The sequence below is a fragment of the Protomyctophum parallelum genome (genome assembly GCF_964188405.1).
Source record: "Protomyctophum parallelum genome assembly, chromosome: 8".
Lineage (NCBI taxonomy): Eukaryota > Metazoa > Chordata > Actinopteri > Myctophiformes > Myctophidae > Protomyctophum > Protomyctophum parallelum.
This window is the reverse complement of record NC_139703.1, coordinates 38690254-38717177: the sequence shown is the minus strand read 5'-3', so window position 1 is coordinate 38717177 and position 26924 is coordinate 38690254. Positions and strand designations below refer to the sequence as shown.

General features: G+C 42.5%; 3 protein-coding genes across 3 annotated transcripts in view; all 3 read right to left on the bottom strand.

Moving 5' to 3' along the window:
- Positions 1-39, bottom strand: part of LOC310863027 (acidic mammalian chitinase-like) — a gene marked incomplete at both ends in the record, with an annotated part of 88374 nt that extends 88335 nt beyond the window's left edge. Inside the window, one exon of the mRNA XM_083771150.1 lies at positions 15-39. Coding sequence (XP_083627276.1) covers positions 15-39 — 25 coding nt within the window. The remainder of the gene's footprint in view (positions 1-14) is intronic.
- A 1947-nt stretch (positions 40-1986) lies between these two features.
- LOC310863026 (acidic mammalian chitinase-like) lies at positions 1987-11615 on the bottom strand (the record flags this gene model as incomplete). The annotated part of the gene is made up of 12 exons (XM_083771149.1): positions 1987-2137; positions 3589-3781; positions 4416-4557; positions 4675-4794; positions 6788-6970; positions 8074-8200; positions 9352-9476; positions 9970-10120; positions 10455-10511; positions 10676-10877; positions 10981-11010; positions 11591-11615. 12 exons carry the CDS (start codon positions 11613-11615, stop codon positions 1987-1989), a joined length of 1506 nt encoding a protein of 501 aa, XP_083627275.1.
- Positions 11616-16106: 4491 nt separating this feature from the next.
- LOC310863025 (acidic mammalian chitinase-like) lies at positions 16107-26421 on the bottom strand (the record flags this gene model as incomplete). The annotated part of the gene is made up of 11 exons (XM_083771148.1): positions 16107-16408; positions 16952-17093; positions 17719-17838; positions 18631-18813; positions 22051-22171; positions 22705-22829; positions 23617-23767; positions 24111-24167; positions 24333-24534; positions 25569-25598; positions 26397-26421. 11 exons carry the CDS (start codon positions 26419-26421, stop codon positions 16107-16109), a joined length of 1458 nt encoding a protein of 485 aa, XP_083627274.1.
- Between the last annotated feature and the right edge of the window lie 503 nt (positions 26422-26924).

Below are 26924 nucleotides of genomic sequence, written 5' to 3'. Positions count from 1 at the left end.
AAGTCTCAGCTTACCAACGCAGATGAGAAGCTTGCCCATGTTGCCTCAGTACAACTATAACTGAAGGCCAGAAGCCTCTTATATACTTTCTATTCCTCTCCATATCAGTAACACCATGTTTGATCTGGCTTTGTTATTCTGATAAACCAGCAGTCACCCCATTCATTTGCTTGGTCAGGAGCTGCACTTTCTATGTTGCACTTTGCTTTATTAATTGTGCTGATAACTTTCAAGTGTCATTCAATGATGATACAATTTGCTGACAATTAAAATATAGTCAGTAGCCTACCGTGAGTCAAGCAGCAAGCCAAACAATGCCATAGTGACCACATTCGGTCAATTGCTTCGTTATTTCTACATCATGTTGGGAAAATTGGCATGGTCGTTTGGCATAAACCAGCAATGAGGAATCTAGCTTATTGCTATAGCTATCTAGGAGTTATTCACACGTTAGTGAAAGCCATGCCTTCTAAAATATTTGTTGGCTCATGGAGGCTTCATTTTCTTTTTTCAATAATTTTTATCCCACAATTCTGCACACAGTGCAAATCACACTGTCAATTATCTAATGTAATCCTGGGCGTTGCACTTCCTCTGCCAACCTGGGGGGGGAGCGGACTGACCTCATGCTTCCTTCTATGCATGAGGAGTCCAAGCTGCTTCTTTTCACCTGACGGGGGAGTTTCCCTGGTTGGACGTAGATCATGGAAGGAACATGTTATTCCGACCAGTTCCTTAATTCCCCTCCATCAGGCGCCCCGGCTGGCCAGGTGGAAGTAGTTTAGAGACCAGGATTACCCTTTCGCCAACCCCGCCTCGGGTATGTATGGGCACTGATGACGCGGAGGAGAGAACACTCCTCCAGTGCCCACAGCGTCCCCAGCGGGAATCGAACCCAGGACCCACTACCGACTGTGCCACCGTGCCCCCAGGCTTCATTTTTCTTGAACGGCACTTAGGCTAGTGGAGATTATGGGTCATAGTGGCAAATGTGTTAATTGTGACTTTGTGAGTAGAGAGGAGCATATAGAACTCTGGAAAACGGCACAAGACTAAAATGAACAGATCAGGGTGCTTACGCAAATCTAAAGTCATTGTAAGATTACATTTCTTTTACATAAAAACCACATAGCCATGACAGTTTTGTATTCCATGTTTTTATATGTACTGTTTAATTAGTATTGGACTAAACATGCTTCCTGTTTTTACTGTAAACACTTACGTATGTGGAATAGAATGTCACTCTGTCTAGACGTTTCATGGGGCCGTAACATTATAGATGTTTATGGCTTCAGCCTATCGAAATGTACGAAATGTCTTTGAAAGAAACTTCATTATGGAAGTTCTATAATTGTTTACAATTTTATGATTTGTGATAAAAAAACAAATACATGTTTTTAGGTATGTGTATTGTTACAAAACCCCTATGTTAATAGTCTTATGACATGTCTAGAGGCTAGCTAGGGTTTCACAACAATGTAAGAAAAAGGGATATCAACCATTGGAGGTGCAAATAAACGGAGTCAACACAGGTTGAGTGAAAAGGGTGAAGTGTTTTTTTACTCTTGATTGGAGGTATATTTACATTAGGTCAACATATATGCACAAAGCATACATTAAAGCAAAAACAATTAAGCCACTGCCAGGGGACGCGGGTGTTGCCAAAACAACAAAAGCAGCAGCTAGGGAAACAAAAGACAGACTAACTAACTAGTAATTAGTAAAACAAAACCTGCCTAGCTAAATACTCTTAACCAAAACTTAGTTCAAAATACATGTGGGGGCAAACACCCCTTACCTATATGTGCTTAACAAGGTTCTACCTACAGTATGTGGTGCCTATGTATAGAGGCCTCTGTCTTACCTGTCCCAAGGCAGGGCATATAGTATAGAATTTACATTAGTAGTAGAACATTAAACTAAAACATAAGGTTTGCTCTGGGGTCGATCAAAGGGGGACAAAGATGATGCAACAGGGACAGGGCTTCAAACAAACAACTGAACTGAGGCGTACCGGTTGTGAGAGTGAGCCCAGGTGGGACTCAGCCTTTTATAGGCAGCAGGTGGTGGTGATTGGATGAGGGAGGAGTCAGGTAACAGGCTAATTGACAGATGAGGTGACTGGGGGACTTCAAACCTGCAGAGAATGAGAGAGTGGAGGGAAGGACAGAATATACACCAACTACACTACGTGGCACGTACTAGTATAGATTTGAATTTTGATCATGTAATATTTTGGACGCAATGTGATGAATGAACAAGAAAACGTAATCAGTGCACATCTTATATCAGCAAAAGTAACCTAGAACTCCTACAGCTTCAATACGCTTTTGGTTTACACAGCCATAATGTCACTGTAATGTCTTTCTTGATCAGGGGTGGGCAACTTTGACGATGACAAGGGCCAATATATTTCCACACTCACTCCAGAGGGCCACAGTGCATGTTACTGTCGTAGCAAAATATTTTTGAATTGAAAACCTGAATATTTTTTTGCTATTTTAGAATTGGAATCCTGAAAAGTAACTTTTTTTATTTAATTTCAAAAGCATTTAGTTATAGTTATGTTATCTTTATGAACTGTTAACATAACTACATTGGACACAAAAAAAGACAATAACATTTTAATAGTAGTCATAAAGTAATTAAAGCGGGTTTGGAATTGTAACAGCTGAAATCAATGCTATATCAGTATTCTGATATTATCATGCGGGCCACATTAAGTGAAGGTGGGGGTCACATGTGGCCCCCGGGCCGCCAGTTGCACACCCATGTTCTTGATGGTTTCACCCTCACTGGTGAATTTTCACCAGTGAGGGGGATAACTTTGTAATATGATATTGGCTGTTTGTATTCTTTTTGGAAAAATATAAAAAGATACTCCTGTGGAAAGGCTATATTATTTTACTTATATTGACCCTATAAACAATTTAGTATTATTTAGTATATGTAAGGTTTTGTCCACTCAAATGGTACCTGTCAGATAATCCCCACATATCCTGTATAAACACAAACATTAAATGCCATTGACAATGAACAGAGAAGTTACATCATATGTGTCTGAGCAAATCAGCTGGATATGTTGGTGGCCACCCTTGGCCAATAAGAGACCACCATTCTAAATGATGATGATGATGATGTACGATGATTATAGCGCCCCTCACTTCACACGGGTGTGATTTTGTTGTTACACCAAATAGAACCACAATAGAAATACAGTAAGTCTTTTTTTGTGTCATCCTTTTGACCACAAATGTGCAATCTAATGTTTTGTGCATATGCTTTGTTGTAAATCAATCAATCAATCAATCAACCAACCAACCAACCAATCAATCAATCAATCAAAAACAAACAAATTACTTATTTGTACCGTTTGATTTTAGAATTTATTAACACTATTGGCTACTGTATAACGACTATAGATGACGAGAGAAAGGCAGATAAATAAGTTCAACAGCCGCTTTGAATGTCATCGTTTATTTGATTTCCACAAAGTGATCGCTAGGCAAAATGTACTATATTTACTCCCAACTCCAATACACCTAATAAAGAACGACCGAAGACGACGTTCAGGCCCAGTTGCAGCACTTGCAGCTGTTGTCGAACACGAGGCTCGGGGGGCAGGTCTGTGTGACGGTCTGGCCCCCGTTGCACTGGAAGTACTGGTTCTTGCTCTTGGGGTCCGGGAAGAGGCCGCTGGTCTTGCCCCAACATGGTCCTGCTCCCGGGGGTGGGGGGGCCGGGGTGACGGGGGCCAGGGGCTGAGCGCGAGGGGTGCAGGCTGCGTGAGAGACAGAGAGGATGAAGAAGCGGTTATTTCTTTTAACTTTTAACTTTGATGGACTCAGTGTATTAGTATTACAGTATTTTGTTTTTTATCAGTGGAGGTCACAGGTGGAAAAAAGTACTCACATTTTGTACTTTTGTTTTTGTAAATGGAACTCCTTTTGGTGTTTCAAGCATTATGTTATACTTTAGCTATTGAAAAATTGAAATCTACAAGCTTGTAGCGCGACACTCAGTGCCGCGCTATATGAGCTTGTAGATCTGCTATTTTTTTTTAAATCATGAAAATTTGGTGCAAATGTTTGATTTAAATATATTAATTCACAGTGAACGTTTTTAACTCAAATCTTTGCTTCTGGGGGGTGCCTGGGACAACATATTTTGAGATAAGGGTCGGAGGTCAAATACATTATAATACTAGGGGTCCTTGACATGAAATAGTATGAGGACCACTGACATGGAAACATAGGGTTTTTCAGAAAACTGTCATGATTTATTAGACATTTTGTAGAATCGAGCTCAGGTCTAAATGGGTTAAGTGGTTAATCAGACCAGTGTGTGTCCAGTGGAAACCTCGTATGAATCTGATCTCAGGTCAGAATGGGTTAAGTGTGCGTATGCATGTTTACCTGCCCCGGCTCCGTGCAGGCCAGTCTTGAGGGCGCCGATCAGAGGGTATTTTCCCTGCCCACAGAAGGTTCCGCTGAAGTCGTCCATGTCCAGAGTCCAGACAAAACCTCCACCGAATCCACTCTGCTTCAGCCAGTCAACCTGTATATATATTCCGGACTCAGTGGTTTGAAAAAAAGAAGAAGCACCGACCACCACTAGGAAACAGTATTCAAGAGGCTACAAATCTGAACAATATAAGAGTAAAAATGTTGGCACCTTGATCCCGAAGCTCCTGATGTTGTCGTATCCAACCCAGGTGTTTCTGTTGTAGGCGTAAGGCACGTCCTGGGGGGCGTCCCAGGCCTCGGTGCCTCCTTGCTTCAGGAAGTCACAGATCTGCATGAAGGCAGAGATTTACAAAAAAGGTTTAACCCATTTAGGCCTAAGGCCGATTCTAAAAAGGTGGAGTGCCGCGATTTCTTTCCACCCTAAAACATAATCATCAGGTATTATTATAATACAAGAAGGAATAACTTTTTAACCAGGGAAACTCCCCCCTGTCAGGTGTAAAGGAGCAACTTGTACACTCGGGCGTGAAGGAAGCATGAGTTCAAGTCTGTTGTTCTCCCCTTGTCCCCCATATATGGGGACTATAGGTTGGTGGAGGGTGTGCAGAGCCCAGGATCACATTAGATGATTGACACAGGGGTGAAAAATGGGTTACAAAATCGTGGGATAAAAAATATATAAAAAAAAAAGAAGGAAGAACTTTTTTTTCCTAAAAGTCTACAGTATTTGTTAAAATACAAAGTTAATACACACTTGCACATAAAAACGACTCCAGGGTGTCTAATGAAGTACTGTCACCTCATAGACACATGAAAAACTGGAAAAATAAGTGTGGCACTCCATCTTTAAGGTACAGGTGTGTTTTATAGAGCGTACCAAAATCTCCTTGAGGGGGCGTCAACATGTGTCACGTGGTAGCGGCCGCCATACTTGTTGGCTTGTCTGGTTTGTTTACATTGAGATGATTGAGCGACTACCCGGTGTGCTTGTATACTTTCTTTTTTTAAACTGACCTCACAACGGTGCAGACTTGCTCAGTAAATAAGTGCCACAGCAGGTCATGTCGCGGGAATGAGCCAGAAAACGGAATTAGATTTTCAGCTTTCCAGCATGGAGACAGCATCAAGGAACCCAGATTGACGAGTTTACAAAAAGACGTAGAATGGCTTGGATCTCGGCTGTACAGCACACGGGCACAGAGACATAACGTTCAAAGTATCCAAGCACAGCCGTGTTTGTTCACGACATTTTCCTTGACCTTGTAAGGTATTTTTACGCTTGTAACTTGTCCAGAACCGAAAATCAAAATATCTGTATACAGTATAGATCACACCGGAAAATGCCTCATTCTCTGGGGCATGATCTGTGGCCTTATATGTGGCGAAGAAACCCAACAGCAGCTTCTCACACTGCGTGAAAAGAGGAGTTAACGGGCAATTATGGGCACTGGATTTGCCCGTAAACCTCAAGTTTAGCAGCATATACAGTTAATATACGGTAATATACAGGTGTGATGGTACAATTCGGGAGTTAACCGGAGTTTGTTGGAACGTTTAACGGGAGTTCCCTGTAATATACACATCCGTATTCCATGCTTTTTGCGCAGACGTGTTAGAGAACCAGTGCTGTTGTGTATACCTCATAGTAGGACAGGACTCCGTTCTGTTTGGTGTAGGGTGTTGTGTGTATACCTCATAGTAGGACAGGACTCCGTTCTGTTTGGTGTAGGCTGTAGGGTGTTGTGTGTATACCTCATAGTAGGACAGGACTCCGTTCTGTTTGGTGTAGGGTGTTGTGTGTTTACCTCATAGTAGGACAGGACTCCGTTCTGTTTGGTGTAGGGTGTTGTGTATACCTCATAGTAGGACAGGACTCCGTTCTGTTTGGTGTAGGGTGTTGTGTTTACCTCATAGTAGGACAGGACTCCGTTCTGTTTGGTGTAGGGTGTTGTGTTTACCTCATAGTAGGACAGGACTCCGTTCTGTTTGGTGTAGGGTGTTGTGTTTACCTCATAGTAGGACAGGACTCCGTTCTGTTTGGTGTAGGGTGTTGTGTTTACCTCATAGTAGGACAGGACTCCGTTCTGTTTGGTGTAGGGTGTTGTGTGTTTACCTCATAGTAGGACAGGACTCCGTTCTGTTTGGTGTAGGGTGTTGTGTGTATACCTCATAGTAGGACAGGACTCCGTTCTGTTTGGTGTAGGGTGTTGTGTTTACCTCATAGTAGGACAGGACTCCGTTCTGTTTGGTGTAGGGTGTTGTGTGTATACCTCATAGTAGGACAGGACTCCGTTCTGTTTGGTGTAGGGTGTTGTGTTTACCTCATAGTAGGACAGGACTCCGTTCTGTTTGGTGTAGGGTCCGGCGGGCGCGCCGCCACTGTCCGGAGAGCCCACGGCGGTGGCGGAAGAAGCCAGAACGTAGCTGTGGCCGTAGGTGGCGAAGCCGACCAGCAGCTTCTCAGCCGGAGCGCCCTGGCTCTTCCAGTAGTTCATAGCCCAATCCTACATGGAGACACACGGGGTGAGGAGAAAAAAACACATACTAGCAGCTGTTATAATCATGATCGCCCATGGCTGTGTACTTGAACGTGAGACACAGTGTACTTGATATGTATTGTGTACTGCCTGATCTGTATAGCATACTTTATAGTTAGGCTACGAGAGACATCTCAGACAGCAAGGTCAGCCTTGCTGCAGTTAGCGGTTATTGTCTCCACCAGCCGAAGGCTAGGGGGAGAGTATGTTTTGCACTCCGTCCGTCCGTGTGTCCGTGTGTGTGTGTGTGTGTGTGTCCGTTAGCAGCTAATCTCGGCCACCGTTAACCCGGTCGATGCCAAATTTTGCACACACACTCCCTGGATGCCAACGATGAACCTCTGCCCCAAACTTTCCAGAACGGCCTGTTATAGCGCCACCAAGAGGCCGCTTTGTGCAAAACAAGTTTTTGCACAGTACACCTACAGATTTTGTCCAAACATCACGCAAATTGGTACACAGTCTCTCTAGAGCCATTCAACGAAACCAGTCTTTCAGATTTCCAGAACGGCCTGTTATAGCGCCACCAGGAGGCCGCTTTGTGCAAAACAAGTTTTTGCACAGTACACCTACAGATTTTGTCCAAACATCACGCAAATTGGTACACAGTCTCTCTAGAGCCATTCAACGAAACCGGTCTTTCAGATTTCTCAGACTCCATCCTGATTGGTTAAGATTGGCTTCCAAAGTTCACAGGAGTGCTCAGTTTCAAACAAAATGCTGCAAATCATGAACACATCGCGTGATTTCCGTGAAATTGTGCACCCACATTCCCACTAGGCAGAGGACGAAATGCCACATGAACAATTTCAACTCAGCCTCAAGGTGGCGCTATAACTGGCCGAAAAGTGTTTTTACCTCTAACTGCACGGATCTGTGGATAACTTTGTATGCCAACTCCCTAGAGGCCAAGGAAAAACCTTTGCCTGGAATTCTTCACATCTGCTCATCCTGGTGGAGACCTGTGCCCAGTAGGGCACTTTTTCTAGTTATGTCTCATATCTTGTTGTCACGTCAGGCGGCACGGGCCCCCATGAGGATTATGAAAACTATTCGTCCCTGAAACTCACCACGTTGAACTGTTGCTGCCATGCTGCGACGTCAGCAGGTCCCTTATACAGTGGGCTGTTCTCTCCAACCTGCCTGTTCCAGGAGCCGTGGAAGTCATAGGTCATCACGTGGAAGTAGTCCAGGACGCTGTGTTGGGGAAAAAAGGACTCAGGGTTTATTTCTGAAGTAGTGTGTGCAGTGACATTCTCTGCCTTTAAAAGGACTCAGGGTTTATTTCTGAAGCAGTGTGTGCAGTGACATTCTCTGCCTTTAAAAGGACTCAGGGTTTATTTCTGAAGCAGTGTGTGCAGTGACATTCTCTGCCTTTAAAAGGACTCAGGGTTTATTTCTGAAGCAGTGTGTGCAGTGACATTCTCTGCCTTTAAAAGGACTCAGGGTTTATTTCTGAAGTAGTGTGTGCAGTGACATTCTCTGCCTTTAAAAGGACTCAGGGTTTATTTCTGAAGCAGTGTGCAGTGGCATCTCTGCCTATGTTCTTCTGAGTTCAGCGCGCCTGCTCCTTTAACTGACCTGAGATCTGATTCTATAAATGTCTTCTACATCCTGACGGTTTTCTGAAAAAGCCATCTTTCTATGTCAGTCGTTCTTCGATTTTTCAAAAATAGCAGACCTACAAGCTCGTTCAAAAATAGCAGATCTACAAGATCATAGCGCGCCACCGAGTGGCGCGCTATGATCTTGTAGATCTGCTATTTTTCAATAGCTAAATCATGACATAATGCTAACACCAAAAGGGGTTCCCGCCCCAAAATGGGTTAAACGATGTGACGTGAGTGTGCGTGACCTCCCTTGATCGATATATTTATATAGGGGGTATAATGGAATTCATATATAGCGAAACGTTTGGTACGGTGTTATGTGTAGAAGTTGTATTCCCCCTTTCCCACACAGATATATTATTGATCACCTTATATAAACACCTTATACTGTATGTATAGCAAAGTCTAAAATGAGACAAATGGCACGGCTTTCCAGGATTTAATGGGTCAATGTGTGTGTAAATTTAAAGTTACCATGTTTACCCAGGGTAACTGGACTAAGCTCAAGAACTCGTTTACAGCCAGGCCCTGCTCAATAGAACATTTCATGGTAGAGGTTCAATGCCTTGCTCAAGGGCACTTCAGCGGTGGTAATGTTAACGTGCCGGTCCGGGGATACGAACTAGCGACCTTCCGATATCAAGACCGCTCCGCAGACCATTCTGCCACCGCTGCCTCGTGTGTGTGTGTGTGCGTGCGTGCGTGTGCGCGTGCGTGTGTGTTATCTATATTACTGACGCTCCGAGCTGGGGAACCTGGTATCCAGGATCGATGGTTCCCTGACCGGCTCCGACGGCCGCGGTGAGCATCAGACGAGGACGGCCGGTCGTCTTGGCTTCAGCCTCGAAGGCAGCCACCAGCTCCTGCAGAGAGCGAGAGAGACAGGAGGTAGTGATGGAGATTGGAGAAAGATGAGGGTGTGTCAGTATTAATATCCTCAAGGGTATATAGCTTCATATATTTTTGATTACTACTTCTATTTGGAACTTTCGGCAACATCTGTTCTCGAGTGACATCTACTCATTATTATCTCGGCCGCATGGGCCCGAAGATAGAGTATGTTTTTTTTTCGCCTTGTCCGTGTGTCTGACCATCCGACTGTATAATAGGACAGATAATCTTGGAAACCACTGGAACGCGATAGAGTCAAACTTTGCACGCACACTCCCAGTATAGGCCAAAGAAGGACTCTTTTGTAACTGACCTCAACCAGGCTGCTCAAAGTTTTATATAATACATTACTTTGTACGATACTTTTTTTCAGAATACACAGAGAAGAACTGAGGCCGTGCAGGAACATCATGACATGAAGTATAGAAGATATTGTAGGCTTTAGTAACGCGGGAGAAGGCTGACCTGACACAGGGTGGTGAAGGTCTCCTTGGTGGGTCCGATCGGGTACTCCCAGTCAATGTCCAGACCGTCGAACTCGTACCCACGCAGGAACTTGATCACGCTGTCGATGAAGGTCTTACGGTTAGCAGCGGAGCCTGCCATGGTAGTGAACCTGGAGAGAGAGAGAGAGAGAGAGAGAGAGAGAGAGAGTCGTCACAAGTGCTTTTACCTGTTCCTCATGAGGTCAAAAAGGAAAGGAAAGGTACTATGTTTACCTAGGGTAACTGGACTAAGCTCAAGAACTTGTTTACAGCCAGGCCCTGCTCATAGAACATTTCATGGTAGGGGTTCAATGCCTTGTCCAAGGGCACTTCAGCGGTGGTAATTTTAAGGTGCGGGTCCGGGGATACGAACTAGCAACCTTCCGATATCAAGACCGCTCCGCAAACCGTTCGGCCACCGCTGCCCCTTACAACAGTCATAAATCCGTTCGTTTTAATACTCACTTTGCGGTGCCAAAGTTCCATCCACCGAGGGCCAACAGTGTCTTCAGGTTGCTGTTCCTGAAGAACAAAATAAAATGCACTGAGTTCTCAACGCCTTTTTAAGTGTGCACGCATACTGTGTGTGTGTGTGTGTGTGTGTGTGTGTGTGTGTGTGTGTGTGTGTGTGTGTGTGTGTGTATGTACTGTATGTGTGTGTGTATAATGTATGTGTGTCTGCTCACTGGTTCTTCAGAGCCTGGACCTGTCCATAGAGGGTCACGTCGTTCCACTCGAAGGTCTTGATCATGTTGTCGTCCATGGTGGCGAAGGCGTAGACGATGTGGTCACAGAGACACGGGTCAATGTCGCTGACCATGTACTTCCCAGCACCGTGACGGTACTGTCCCCAGTTGGTGAAGTAACAGGAGAGGATGTAGGAGGATCCTATATTATCCAAGACATGAGAGATGCAGTTATAGTTTTATAGGTCTCGCCATCTTCCTCAATTTGAGAGTATATATATCACCCCAAGTGGACAAAGACGTACCTAGCTGCACGTGCAGCAGGAGAGCCAGTCCTGCAGAGACAGAGAGACACAAGGGGGAAGGCGTTCAGTATGGAAAAACACTCTTTTACACTATTACTTAGTTTTTGATTGGCGCTAGCCCCTCCTATATACAGGTTTAATGTTTGTTTTAAAGACGCCATTGACAATGAAAGGAAAATGTACGTCATCTACGTCACTTAACACAAACATTAAATGCCCTTAACAATAAAGATAATTCAATGTTTGTTTTGTCACCTAATCATAGCAACACGAGTTAGACTTTAATATATTAGCGCCCCTCACTTCACACAGGTGTGATTTTTTATGTTTTACCCCAAGAAGGGTCTAATGTTGTTGCAGAATATTATTTGTTTCTGTCTTGCCTTTGATTTTTACGCCATTGTTTTAAACCCTGCAGCACTTTCTGATTTGCAAAAGATATGAAGTTAGTTATGTATATGGTGTTTTTGTTGTTATCATGTGTATATATCAGAATGTTAAACAATTCTTTGAACAGAATAAAGAATAGATTCCATGTAAGTTAACATGAGTTATGTTAAATCGTCTAAGTTACAATTAACTTCCTCTGCAAAACAATGTCTCAGCTTACCAACGCAGATGAGAAGCTTGCCCATGTTGCCTCAGTACAGCTAACTGAAGGCCAGAAGCCTCTTATACGGTCCATTCCTCTCCATATCAGTAACACCATGTTTGATCTGGCTTCGTTATTCTGATAAATCAGCAGTCACCTGATTAATTTGTTTGGTCAGCAGTTGCACTTTCTATTTTGAAGATAACTTTGAAGTGTCATTCAATAATGATAATGATTTGTCGACAATTTGAAGTAAAACAAATAAAGTCATTAAACCTACGTTTTTTTATTTTTTTGTCTCAAACTTGCGCCTTGGGGGTGTGTCCATGGCAATTTAAACAATCTACATGGCACATGTCAGGATTTTGAATCAGAATGGTGGCTGCCAACACTTGGGCAGCGGCAGCCGGCGCATGAGGCAGCAATTCTATCCAACAGTGATGGAAGAAGTACTCGCATGTTTTTCTTAACTCATTGACTGGCACTAAATAAATAGTCCTGAGAAAAATGCTGCCATTTGTCCCAAAGTGACTGCAAAAAAAAGTGCCTGCTATTTGTTAAAAAAAAAATCACACACGTGTGAACTGAGTGGTGCAATTCCCCCCCCCCCTATCTCTCTCTCTCTCTCTCTCTCTCTCTCTCTCTCTCTTTCTCTCTCTCTCTCTCACTCTCTCTCATTAGAGACACAGCACTACCCCTCTCACTGTTTCTGGCGCCCCCTACTGCTATTATTAAGTCACATACTCGTGCTCACTTATACATACAAACAGGTACACACACACACACACACACACACAGGTACACGGACATTGCTGCTACTACCCCTCTCACTGTTTCTGGCGCCCCCTACTGCTATTATTAAGTCACATACTCGTGCTCACTTATACATACATACAAACAAACAAACAGGTACACACACAGGTACACGGACATTGCTGCTTGTAGGAGTGGTTGCACCACTCAAAAATCTTTATACCCGCTTATAACTATAACGATGCAATGGGACATAGCTCTGTTTACAAAATGCTGTACCCACTCCAACTGTATATACTTTCCCCATTTTCAACTGTTTTTGAGTGGTGCAACCACTCCAAGGAACAGCAATGTCCGTGTTCACCTATGTGACGTTAAACTATGTGACTAAGAGCACCATTATGACTATGAGTACCAGTAGGGGCGCTGTTGTGCCAGAAACAGAGAGAGAGAGATAGTGCTGCACTGTTGCCTGCTAATGAGAGTTTTCTCATACCAAATAAAGCACCTTTTTAATTGAATTGACTGACACTACTAATTCATAAATCCAGTGCCTTGTTATTATTTTGAAGGCCAAAAAGTCATCAACACTTTAGTTATGTGAATAAAGTAATTAAAATGCATTTTAAAAGGGCTGTTTCCATTCTGAGGCAGATGGAGGCAGACTCTGTCTGCCTAGCAATACAGAGCTATTCAGTGAAGAGCGTGATCTAAGCAAAGAATTATAAAAATGTAAAAGCCGTCAACATCTTTTGAAAATAGATCTCTAAATCTAAAGTTCACAATGCGACAATGTGAGCGAGCGTGTAGATCTGCTATTTTCAAAATGGCAGAAATATTGGGCTTAAGTGGTAGTGATATTTTGTAATAATAATAATAATCCAAATCTACAAATTAACTAGTAAGTAAAGTTTTCATATTATAATTGTATTAGAGAGTAAAAAGTACTGAAAATAATATTGAAATTGTATACCTTTCTGATGGGTGCTAACCCATTCTGAACGGGAACGCATTTTGGTGTTACTTGTTAGCATCATGTTATGCTTTAGCTATTGAAAAATAACAGATCTACAAGCTCATAGCGCGCCAGCTTGTAGGTCTGCTATTTTTGAAAAATCAAAGAACGACTGACATCTTTTAGAATCTGATCTCAGGTCAGAATGGGTTAATCAGACCAGTGTGTGTCCAGTGGAAACCTCGTATGAATCTGATCTCAGGTCAGAATGGGTACTAACGGCATTGGTGATTCATTTGGTATGGTTTGCGTGCAACGATCATACAGTATATATACAGTACCTGAACAATAAAAAAATGCACGCGCGCGCACACACACACACACACACACACACACACACACACACACACACACACACACACACACACACACACACACACACACACACACACATACACACACACACACACAAGCTGTGTGTCAACAAAACCAAGCTAACGGTGTGATGCTTTGTATAGAGCGATGCAGTCCCGCTCCCTTAACCTGACGCTGCCAGATCCAAGAAGCTTGCTACACAAATTTGTTTCACAGCTTAACATGGTTACCCAATACCGCCCCCATCTGGCAGCGTCAGGTTACCGCTCCCTACCAGGGCCCAGGAAATGATTCCCCCCGTGCATTTTTCTCATAGACTTTTCAAAAAGTATTTATTTAAAGACCTTTTAAGAGTCGTACAAAAAGCCAACTCGAGTTGTGACAAATCATGACAACAAACAAAACATTTTGGGCCGAACAAATAATAATTAGAAAGAAGAAAAAACGGCATGTTACAACACTTTTTTCTTGTTTTTATTTATGAGTCTTAAAGCAACAGTAGCTTAGGATACATTCATTAATCTACAACAAAAGGTTAGTCTATGGAGCCCACATGTTTGGTCTGAAATTACGCTATAGGCTACTGGTTTATTGGTTAGGTTCGGTTTCTGCCATATTACTTGTGTAATGCCTCAAATAAATTAGTTGGAACTTAAAAGCAATTTTCACCTACTGTACACTAAAATAATGATTGATGTAATATCAGTGATGGGCAAGCTACTTGGAAAATGTAGTAAGCTACACTACCAGTTACTCTCTATTAAATATAGCTCAACTACAACGAAGCTATCCCCAGATAATTGTAGCAAGCTACACTATAAGCTACATGGCAAAAGTAGCTAGCTACATGGACACTACTTTTTTTTAAAATATTTTTTATCAACTTAATGATCAAGTTTCCACCGAACAAATAGCCTATAGACAGGCAAAAATGCTGAGTTTGATTTTTTTATTAAAAAACAAACAGGAAACAAGCCCTCTGTCTGGCTTTTGGTGTCAACTTTTTCACATTTACTTGTATTAATGTACCTTGCGGTGTCAGGAGCCGGCTGATTCATGTGTTCAGTGTTGGGAAAGTTCTTTTTTTTATTAACTATAGTTCAGTTCACAGTTAATTTTTTTTAAAGGAACTAATTCAGTTCATAATTCAACATTTTGAACTAAAGTTCATGGTTCCAGCATTAGGTGAGTAATTAATTGTGTTGTGCTAGAGATAAAAGGACAGCTGCTGCGTGGGATCCTCTTGCTGCTTAACAACATAACTGTGTCAGACTCTTCTTATCTAAACCAACCAATCATGGATTTTTTTCCAGGGATTTTTTTCCCCCACAAAACTTTATTTAACAGTCAATTTGTAACTTATAGCTTTTGTTGAAAGCTTGGTTCAAAAGGAGTGAAGCTACCATCAAGCTACTGATAAATGTAGTTAAGCTATGTAGCTTCGCTACTTGTAGCTAGCTACTGCCCAACACTGTGTAATATGCTGAAAACACGTGTTCTGTAGCATTTACTCACATTCATCATGGCAATAGATTTGAGTTTAGAAGCATGGTACAGAGTTGATTTTATTTGAAGTATTTGCCCCGCAGGGCAAGTAGGATAAAACCCAAACGTCAGACTCTGCCCTATGTCAGGGGTTCTCAACGTTTTTGGCCGGGGACCCCCGGAAATGCTTTGGCAATGTCTCGGGACCACCGCCCCGCCCCCTTCCGACCCCCAATATAAATTGACTGCTACAATAACCTTAATAAAAGAGACTATACACACCATAAATAAATACTGAAACCAGATATAATCATTAGGGAAGGTGTATGCATGTACCATGTATATGTAAACTCTTCATTTCCATTTTCCAGCCAGTAAACAAACAATTTTCTTTTTAATAATTTGGGGACCCCCGAAAATAATTTGGCGACCCCCCGAGGGGTCGCGACCCACGGGTTGAGCACCTCTGCCCTATGTGATACTCAGTGCTGCAATAAACAACGTATATATGTACTTTTAGGAATTGTTTAAAAACTCAACAAGTGTGGCGAGCACTGGAGACATAACAAAGTTGAAATTCATTTAGATAAGAAAAATAAGTACACAGGCTTTGAATGACAATTTTCTTTTTATTTCCATCAGTGATCGGTATAAACAGTATTGCATCGAATTAACCGACTATACATCCAGCTCCTAATGCACATATATAGAATATCTGGGACAAAGTTGAACAACAACCGTGACCTCGTTTAACCCATTTTGGTATTAGCATTATGTTATGCTTTAGCTATTGAAAAATAGCAGATCTACAAGCTCATAGCGCGCCACCGAGTGGCGCGCTACGAGCTTGTAGGTCTGCTATTTTTGAAAAATCGAACAACGACTGACATGGAAACATAGCTTTTTCAGAAAACTGTCAGGATGTGTAGAAGACATTTTTAGAATCTGATCTCAGGTCAGAATGGGTCAAGCCCAGTTGCAGCAGCTGCAGCTGGTGTCGAACACGAGGCCGGCAGCGCAGCTCTCTTCATAGGTACGTCCCTGAGCACAGTTGTAGTAGTGGTTCTTGTCGGTGGGGTCTGGGTAGAGTCCGTTACTCCTGCTGGAGCAGAATGCAGATCCTCCACCACTGCTGCTTCCACCACTGGTTCCTCCACCACCTCCACTAGGCTGAGGCTTATTGGGCTGAGGCTTAGGCTGGGGCTGAGGAGCTGCAGGGTGCTGGGTGGGGGTGACCGGGGCCAGAGGTTGTGGCCGGGCTGCGCAGCCTGTAGTGTGACAGATTATACCCCATTTATACTCAGTGCCGTCGCTACCTATACGCGCGGTACGCGCTAGCGCGAGTAGGGCAACACGCCGAGGGGGGGCAACAAAAAGTGCCAAAAAGTGCCAAGCCGACTCCCTCAAAATAACAATTTTCTCTGTGGCTCCGCCGCGTAATAACGAGCGGCCGTGTGTGCATCATCGCAAACAGCGCTCTCGTCGGAAGGGGGGCAGCAAAAATATCCTACGAGTAGGGCAACCAAATGGTCAGCTACGGCCCTGTTTATACTTCCATGATGTGCATCGTGTCACATACGGAAAGTACCGGTATAGCAGATCAGTATTCAGTAATGCTGCGTTCACAGAGGCACAGATGCAAAGATACAGTCTACAATTCATTTCCAATGGAAGCACAGCGACATGAAGATACAAGGATATACATCAGATGTTTGTAGCTGCTGCAAAAACTACAACAGCTACAAAAGCTTGAGTTGGTTGAAGAAGAGATGGAACTCAGATGTTGTGTGTGAGAGAGAGAGCATGTTTACCAGATCCGGCTCCATGCAGGCCAGTCTTCAGGGTGCTGATCAGAGGGAACTTTCCAGCGTTACAGAAGGTTCCGCTGAAGTCATCCATGTCCAGACTCCAGACAAAACCTCCACCAAAACCATTATTTTTCAGCCACTCGGCCTGTAGACGGATTTGAGAGTACAGTACATGAAACAGGCAGACAATGGCTTCATTAAGGTACACAATGTGACAACAACTAAGTGGTACCCTGGGGGGAGATTTCCAAACAGAGTTTTAGATTTCTTTGTCTGTCAACATCAAACATAATCTGTAGACTTGCGTCATCATCCAAGGAATCTGTAGGGGCTAATATATATCACAATATATTTTGTGAGGAAAGTAACAGTAATTGTGAGGTATATCTATGTGAAGTCCACTTCTGCATCTTAACCCATTTAGGCCTGAGGTCGATACTACAAATGTCTTCTAAATCCTGACAGTTCTCTTTAAAACGTATGTTTCTATGTCAGTGGTGGTCAAACATTTTCATGTCAAGGACCTTGACATGAAAATATATGTAATTGCCCGCCGACCCCCATCTGAAAATATGTTGTTTCATGAGAAGCAAAGTTAAAAAGAAGTTAAAAGAAGTTAAAAACGTTCTGAAAGCATATACTCAAAGATTTGCACCACATTTTCTCAAAAGATAGCAGATCTACAAGCTCGTAGCGCGGCACTCGGTGCCGCGCTATGAGCTTGTAGATCAACACACATGTATACAGTATGTTATGGACTCTTCTCGCACCTTGATGCCGAAGCTCTTGGGGTTGTCGTATCCGACCCAGACATGGCTGTTGTAGGCATAGGGCACATCCTGGGGGGCGTCCCAGGCCTGGGTGGCTCCCTTCTTAATGAAGTCGCAGATCTGAAAAGAAGGTATGGAAGAATATAGTATGTTCACGGTTCAAGGTGCATGTACAGTACAATGAAGCTTAAGATATAGGGTTATGAAGCAAATGTAATGCCACAATTTCTGTATTCTTCCAGTTTTTCATGTGTCTATGAGGTGACAGTACTTCATTAGACACCCTGGAGTCGTTTGTATGTGCAATGGTGTATTCACTTTGTATTTAGGGTTTCTTCCTGGAGGCTGAACCCTTGACAGTCAAACGGGCCAATGGAATAAACAGTAATATAGTGACACATACAACTACAGCTGTGGGAGCAGTTCAAGTGGATCACCACCCATCAGGCAAACCAGGCATACTTATTGAACTGGTGGGCGTTTCCACATAAAAGCATGATTTTAACAAATACTGTACACTTTTTGTTAAGAGTTCTTCCTCCTTATTATAATAATACCTGATGATCATGTTTTAGGATGTAAAAAAAGGAATAGTTAATAAACTATTGTAGCAGACCACTGACAAGTTCATCAGATGGGGGACGGCCCTATCAGTAGACTGTGTATAGGGCCATTCACTAATCAAATAAACATCTTTACATTATTGAAATAGGAGGCACAATTTGATTACAGTGCAACCAAAGACCTACAGTATATAAGAACTAGAGAACACCAATGACAGTGTCAAGTAAGTAGGACACCACACACAAGTGAAGTAAAGTAATGTTACCAATAATAACACACCTGTTGTCATGCATGAGTTTGTTAAATTAGTGGAGAACATCTCCACACAGAGTGGCATACAACCCCTACCTCATAATAGGCCCAGAATCCGGTGTATTGGGTGTAAGGCCCGGGGGGTCCAGGTCCAATTTGTGGAGCGCAAACGTTCATGTCGGGAGTGGACGGAAGGAAAGTGTGGCCGTAGCTGGGGAATCCAACCAGCAGCTTCTCAGCCGGAGCGCCCTGGCTCTTATAGTAGTTCATAGCGTAGTCCTATAATATGGACAAGGAAACATACAGTATAGGCTACTGGAATCACCAGCCACTCTTTATAATGGAGCCATTTAATTCCTTCACAGTATCACTTAACCCTTTTAGGCCTGACTCACACCTGCACAACTGACTGATGTATACTATATAGCTGATGCATGAGACTTATTTACTGATGCAAGCTCGCAATTCATTTCCAATGGGAGTCACATGGTTTGACACAACATTTGTGTTGTATGAGGGGGGGAGGTGGGGGGGCAGTCGAAACACAGCCGAAAGCCGTACAACACAAATGTTGTGTCAAACCATGTGACTTCCATTGGAAATGCATTGACACTTAACCCTTTGTGTGTCTAAGGGCGCTTTCACACCGGACATGTTTGGTTCGTTTAAAACGAACCATGGTCCGCTTACCCCTTTGGTTCGGTTGGTGTGAACGTGCATCCGAACTCTGGTGCGGATCAAAGAAACGAACCATGGTCCGCTAAAAAAGGCCGGACTCGGTTCGCTTCCAAACGAACCACGGTGCGGTTCGTTACTGGTGTGAACGCATTCGGACTTTATAGAGGACCAAATACAGTACGATAGCCAAAATAGCAGTCGGGCGTCGGCAGTTGTGAGGCTGCATTAATAATTAGTTATAAAAGCATGTCTTTTTTACGGGGATCACTATTGAGCTGACAGTATGATTTTAATAGTAGACGCATATATGTCGAGGCGCACTGCGCAGCGCAAATGTAATGGCAGCGTGGTTCACATGCGCAAAAATAACAGATGTACAAGTTGTACAGATGTACACGGAATGGTATGTACGGTATGGTAAATTTGGAGCGCATCTCTCTCTCTCTCTCAGCGCATGCAAGCAATTATATCTACAGGCCTTTAATATAGCCTATATCAGACTATGCGCTCGCTCTCTCTCTCTCTCTCTCTCTCGTAATGACAGCACAGGAAGACGCATGCAGCCCCTGTGCGCACCTGTGCGTAATGTGACTATATCGTTAGATTGGAAGACAATACAGTCTTGGCTGACAACACCAATTGAAAGTAGAGTTCCCAAGGATTATGGTGATATTTAAATTTTAAAAATCGCATAAGAAATGAGCGAGATATGCCTAAATAAAATGTTAGTGGTCTTGGCAATTTATTTTATTTGTGTGCGATCCGGGGCGACGGCACGGCACAATAGATTTTCATTCCTTTTTCAGATCATCATCATTGTTATGTCATTGCAGTGCAAACCATTAAATATAGCCTATATTAACTTCATAGGCTATTGTACAATATGTGGCATATTTCTTTCACCCGGTATTATTGATGTGAGTTGATCAAAATAGTATTGCCTAGGCTATAATGCTTGACTTGTATAGCCTAGGGCCTAGGCTATACAAGTCACCTGACGACGGCACAGCAACGGCACAGCAACAACAGCAACAACGGCGGCTACAACGCAACGCCTACAAAGAAAGCCCCTGCCAGACTGTTCCGGCGTACCGCGATGATTACATGAAGTTTGGATTCACGTTTACTGGGGATAAAACGTACCCGATTCCGCTGTGTATAGTTTGTGGATTCAAGCTTGCAAACAGCGCATGGTTCCGAGTAAACTGAAGCGCCACCTTCATACCAATCATGATGAACTCGCTACGAAGGACAAACACTTTTTCGTGAGCTTGAAAGAAAAAAAGGAGAAAGACACAACGAAGCAGGCAAGTCTCTTGATACTTGAAAGAATATCCAGCCATCACAGCCAGCGCAATGGCAGTGCTGCTCCCCTTTTCCACAACCTACCTGTGAGCTTAGCTTTTCAAGCCTGACTTGAAAATGAAGAGCTCCGTGTCTGTTTGTCCATCATCCAGCCAGGATAAAAACTCTTTGTTCAGGAAAACAAGCTCAAGGTTCACACTAAGACAGAACTTGTCAAAAATATTTACTTTTCTTTTTATCAATTGTTTTTTACGATTTTCTTTGTACAAAAGTGCTCAAGTTTAAGACCATTGTATTGTGGCAAAAGATTTTTGTTCTTGTTTTTACAACTCCTTTTTATTTATTTAGAAGTATTACTTTGCATTGACAAATTGAACATGTGTGTGCTGCATTTTGTATGAGTTTTCAAAAATAAATTGGTGAAACTGAGGCACTGTCTCTGTCCTTTTCTTTCTCTTTAAAGTAATTTGACGAGTGCTGTCATGTGTGTTTTTAAAAGTATATTGGGTTCATATATATATATATATATATATCATATATTATATATACAGTATATACACACACCATATATCTAGGTGTGCCCCGAGATTTTTAGGCTATGAAAAGTGTGCCCCGGGACAAAAAAGGTTGAGAAACACTGGCCTAGGCTATACAGTAGGCTATATAATGCCAGCACAGTCATTATTCTCTTTCTTTAAGACTAAAGGCAACCCTTGACTTGATGGGCTTTCTCAAATAGACTACTAATAATAATGCGACGATACCAGAAGTCCATTAACGTAATCAAAGCGATGCAATGACAAGTGAAGCCTTAGACCTGAGGACGATTCTACAAAATGTTTCTATGTCAGTCGTTCTCAAACATTTTCATGTCAAGGACCCCCAAAAAAATATGTAATTGCCTGCCGAGCCACCCCCCACCCCCCCAGAAGCAAAGATTTGAGTTAAAAACATTCGCTCTGAAATAATATATTCAAACATTTGCGCCACATTTTCACGGTTTTTCGAAAATAGCAGACCTACAAGTTCATAGCGCGGCACTCAGTGCCACGCTATAAGCTTGTAGATCTGCTATTTTTCAACAGCTATAAAGCATAACATAATGCTCTAAAACAGCAAAAGGGGTTCATATCATGCAGAGAGGAACAATTTACAATTTAGGCATTTAGCAGACGCTCTTAATCCAGAATTACTTACATTAAGCAATAACAAAAGCATGGCAATACATCACATATATAAACAGTAGTTATCATGAATCATGTATAAACTAAGAATGTAACAGTGGAGTATCTATGTAAACTATACTATACTATATATTATACAATATACAATATACATGTGTACTATAAAGTGCTATAAAGTGCTATGACTACATAAAATGCAATTCTAGTGCTGTCTACGTAACGAGCTATAAGTCTGTCTAAAATACTATCTAAGTCTACGTAAAGTGCTATCTAAGGGGCTAGGCTAGGGCAAGTGCTACGGGCCATGGTGGAGTCTGAAGAGGTGGGTTTTCAGAACCTCCTCACTCACCACATTGTAGTATTCGCGATCCCATCCGTGGTCGGTTGAGATCTTGTACAGAGGGCTGTTCTCTGTGAGAGTGTCGCCACTCTGGTAGTCGTAGGACATCACATGGAAGTAGTCCAGGACGCTGGTGAAAATAAGGAGTCAGTATAGTTCTAAAGAAGTACTCCCCCATGTGTGTAAATGCTCTGTGTTTAAAACTCATTTTGGGCGGGAACCCCTTTTGGTGTTTTAAGCATTATGTTATGCTTTAGCTGTTGCAAAATAGCATACCTACAAGCTCATAGCGCGGCACTCGGTGCCGTGCTATGAGCTTGTAGATCTGCTATGAGATCTGCTATAAGCTTGTAGGTCGATCTGCTATTTTTGAAAAATCGTGAAAATGTGGCACAAATCTTTGAATACAGTATATATTCTTTCAGAGTGAATGTTTTTAACTCAAATTGTTGCTTCTGGGGGGGTCCCTGGAACAACATATTTTCAGATGGGGGGGGGGTCTGCGGCCAAATACAGATAATTCTGGCGGTCCTTGACATGAAAAAGGTTGAGCACTACTGACATACAGTATAGAAACATTTTTAATAAAACTTTTAGGATTTAGAAGACATTTTTTTAAGAATCGTCCTCAGGTCTAAATGAGTTATCTAATTGGCTACTGACGCTCCGAGTTGGGGAATCTGGTATGCAGGGCCGATGTTCTCCTTTCCTCCAGCGACGGCAGCGGTGAGCATCAGACGAGGACGGTTGGTCTGCTTCCCTTCAGCCTCGAAGGCAGCCATCAGTTCCTGCAGAGAGACGAGGAGGTGGTGATGGAGAAAGAAGAGGGTGTCAGTATCATCATAGTAACCCCGGTAAGTTATACTGTTCTCTCTATATTCCTAATAATTTAATGTTTCATTTTAACATAATTATACTGTATACACCCTGGACTATGATGTATGCGGATGATATTGTGATATGCAGTCAGAGGAGGGAACCGTGTTGGCACAATTTCTGTATGAATATTGCAATAACGGTAACGTGGAAAAACCTAATAGTGTGATAGCATATATAGGAATATGGTGTGTTAATGAACTTAAACAATGTACAGAATTTACAGTGTATATAGAATATTGTAATTCCCAGCAGTATAGTTAGGCCTACATCAGAAAATCTCTCTCTGTGATGTGTGCTTTTCCCTTTTTGCTTCCTATATGATGAATTCCTGTTCTGTTCTTAAACTACATAGAAGTGTCTATTTGTATGTCTCTAAATGTTTTGATGAATTGAACAATGTGGACCCTGTTGTAAACAAGTGTAATGCTTAATTGGGTCGTCCACTCACAGTTAACAGTCTTTGTATTGAGTTTGTGCTTGAAATGTACTGTAATTCTACAAACTGTTAATAAATATTTCAATCAATCAATCAATGCTCTTTCGACAGGTCTGAATTGGGAATCAGGCTATTTCTGGACTTAAAATATGTATGTTACGTGCATACTTGCGTTGGGAAATCATTTCATCGCGATTACGCGACTGTGGCAAGGCAGAGGCCATAAATGCCGCTTCCACTTGTCATGACAGAAGGCTGACCTGACACAGGACGGTGAAGAGCTCCTTGTACTCTCCGATTGGGTACTCCCAGTCGATGTCCAGACCATCAAACTCGTACTGACGCAGGAACTTGATCACACTGTCGATGAAGATCTGACGGTTAGCAGGACTGGACACCATGTTTGTGAACCTGGAGAGAGAGAGAGAGAGAGAGAGAGAGAAAATCGGAAATCAGCTTTATTCATCATATAGTTTTACAGGTAAAAAAGTGGGAGATCAAGGCAGAGAAAAAGACCAAGCTCTTTTGCCGTAAAAAGTACAGGTAAAGGGTTTTCTTCTGTGTGGGTCTTAGCAATATACAAACTTTTAGTACAGTACAGTACTCTCTTAGGCTCTCTTAGCTTATTTACTGTACAGGCTTTTACTACAAAGTGTAGAGATACAGTAGAAAGAGCTAGCGTCACACAAGGGCTTTTAGTTTTACCCATTCCTGAAGCTCTTAGCTTGAATTTGTCCTCTTGTTTAATACTCACGGTGTGGTGCCCATGCCCCATCCACCAATGGCCATGATGGTCTTCAGGTTACTGTTCCTGAAGAACAAAAAAGAAAAGAATACACTCTGAGTTCTCGCTGTGTGTGTGTGTGTGTGTGTGTGTGTGTGTGTGTGTGTGTGTGTGTGTGTGTGTGTGTGTGTGTGTGTGGTGCATGTGCATGCATGCTCATAAGCGTGTGTGTCAGTGTGTGTGTCTCCTCACTGGTTCTTGAGAGCCTGGAACTCTGCAAAGAACTTCTCATCATCCTTCTCGGTGGTCGTGATCATGTGATTCTCCATTCCGGCGAAGGCATAGATGAGGTGGTCACAGAGACACGGGTCGATGTCCTTGGGCGTCATGCTCCCTCTACCGGGACGGTGCTGTGCCCAGTTGGTGAAATAACAGGACAGGATGTAGGAGGATCCTGCAAGTTATACGACAGACACATTTATGGCTTGTTATTGTAATTTTTATTCTGCCAAATGAGAGCATCATTCAGAGCTCCGGAGTGGTCAAAATACTGCTCTGTGGCCACAAGAATGTAATTCATTCCCGCGTTTTAATTAATTTGTGACCAGAAATTGCATAATTAATTCGCACAAATTAACTAAAATGTATGAATCTACAAATGACTATATCTTGTGGCCGTGAATAGAAATTATATATATTGTGTATATTGTGTGTGTCCATGAAATACCATTTTGATCACTCAATATAGTTAGTAAAAAAGTCCTTTTGAAAACCTACTCCTTCGAGTAGGCATGAGTCAATGTTTGAGAAGCAACAGAGAATCCTGCACAGTGCACACTGTTTTCACTTTAATACAGCAACGTTATAGAGCGTCACAGTCCCGCCCCCTACCAGGGCCAAGGAAATGATTCTCCGTTCATTTTCCTCATAGACATTTCAAAAAGTATTTATTTAAAGACGTTTACGCCGCGGACAAAGCCAACTCTTGTCGTGACAAATCATGACAACAAACACAATATTTTGGGCCGAACAAATAGTTACAACACTTTTTTTGTTGTTTTTCTTCTTTGTAATTATTTGTTTGGTCCAAAATATTGCGTTTGTTGTCATGAGTTGTCACGACTCGAGTTGGCTTTGTCCGCGGCGTAACAGTCTTTAAATAAATACCTTTTGAAATGTCTATGGGAAAAATGCATTGGGAATCATTTCCTGGGCCTGGCGTTGTCATGAAAGGGGGCGGGACTGCTACGCTCTATTGCAGAGACAACATTTCCATCACTTGGAAGGCAGGGCAGAGCGACCGAAATGAAATAAACCTTTTCTTGACGTAAGTGAGGACTTGTGCGGGATTCTCGTTTGCTTTTCAAGTATATATACATGTAGTAAAACCGTGTCCTCGATCCATATAGTATCACTAGCCGGAGTGGACGCGGTGCATGGTCTGAAACCAGGCTATAGTATTATCACACCAAGTGGACAAAGTCTTACCTAGCTGCACGTGCAGCAGGAGAGCCAGCCCTGCAGAGAGAGAGAGACACAAGCAGAGAGGCAGAGAGAGAGAGAGACAGAGACAGAGACAGAGACAGAGACAGAGAGAGGGTTGGTTCAGTAAGAAGAAAACACTCCTTGTCAGTACCAAAATGTGGCCCAAATCTTTATATATTCTTTCAGAGCGAACGTTTTTAACTCAAATCTTTGCTTCTAGGGGGTCCCTGAAACAACATATTTTGAGATGGGGGTCAGAGGCCAAATACATATGATTCTAGGGGTCCTTGACTCCTTGACATGAAATAGTTTGAGAACCACTGATATAGAAACATAGGTTTTTCAGAAAACTGTCAGGATTTAGAAGACATTTGTAGAATCTGGTATCAGGTCGAAATGGGTTACAATTAAGTCCAGCTTCAAAGGGGTGTGGAACCCTAAGCTGATCTTTTATCCCACGATTTTGTAACCCATTTTTCACCCCTGTGTCAATTATCTAATGTGATCCTGGGCTCTACACACCCTCCACCAACCTGGGAAGAGCAACGGACTTGAACTCATGCTTCCTTCATGCATTAGTGTCCAAGTTGCTTCTTTTCACCTGACAGGGGGGAGTTTCCCTGGTTGGACGTAGCGCATGGAAGGAACACGTTATTCCAACCAGTTCCTTTGCTGATCTTGTCTTACATATAGCATACAAACATTTGCCTTCAGTTCATCCGAATAATATTATTAAACCGTTCGTTTGAACACTTGGATTACATTTAAAAGTTAATCAAAAGTTAGTTACCGGTAATACAAAAATAAGTTGTTTTCAATGTCTCAGCTTACCAACGCAGATGAGAAGCTTGCCCATGGTGCCTCAGTACAGCTAACTGAAGGCCAGCAGCGTGTTATATACGCTCCATTCCTCTCCATATCTGTAAAGCATGTTTGATCTGGCTTCATTATTCTGCTACATCAGCAGTCACTGCATTCCATTTGTTTGGTCAGGAGTTGCACTTTCTATTAATCTGAACTGGCGTTTGCTAATTATGCAGATAACTTTGAAGTGTCTTTCAATTATGCTTTGGCTTGCTGCCAATTAGTCAAATAAAAGTAAAATGAAGGTAACTCGTCATACATCTTTTTGTTTTTCCACCACAAACCATGAAGGCCTTAATTCAACATTAAAATGATAAAACATTTAATTTCACTGTGTAGACTCAGGAATACCTACCTGACCTAGAGCAGGTCAAGACCCAAAAGAGAGATTAGACGTTTCATATAGCAGATCTACAAACTTCGTCCACATTGTGAGCTTGTAGATTGGCTATCCTACTTCTTAATAATCATGGAATTCATTAGATTTGTTTGTTT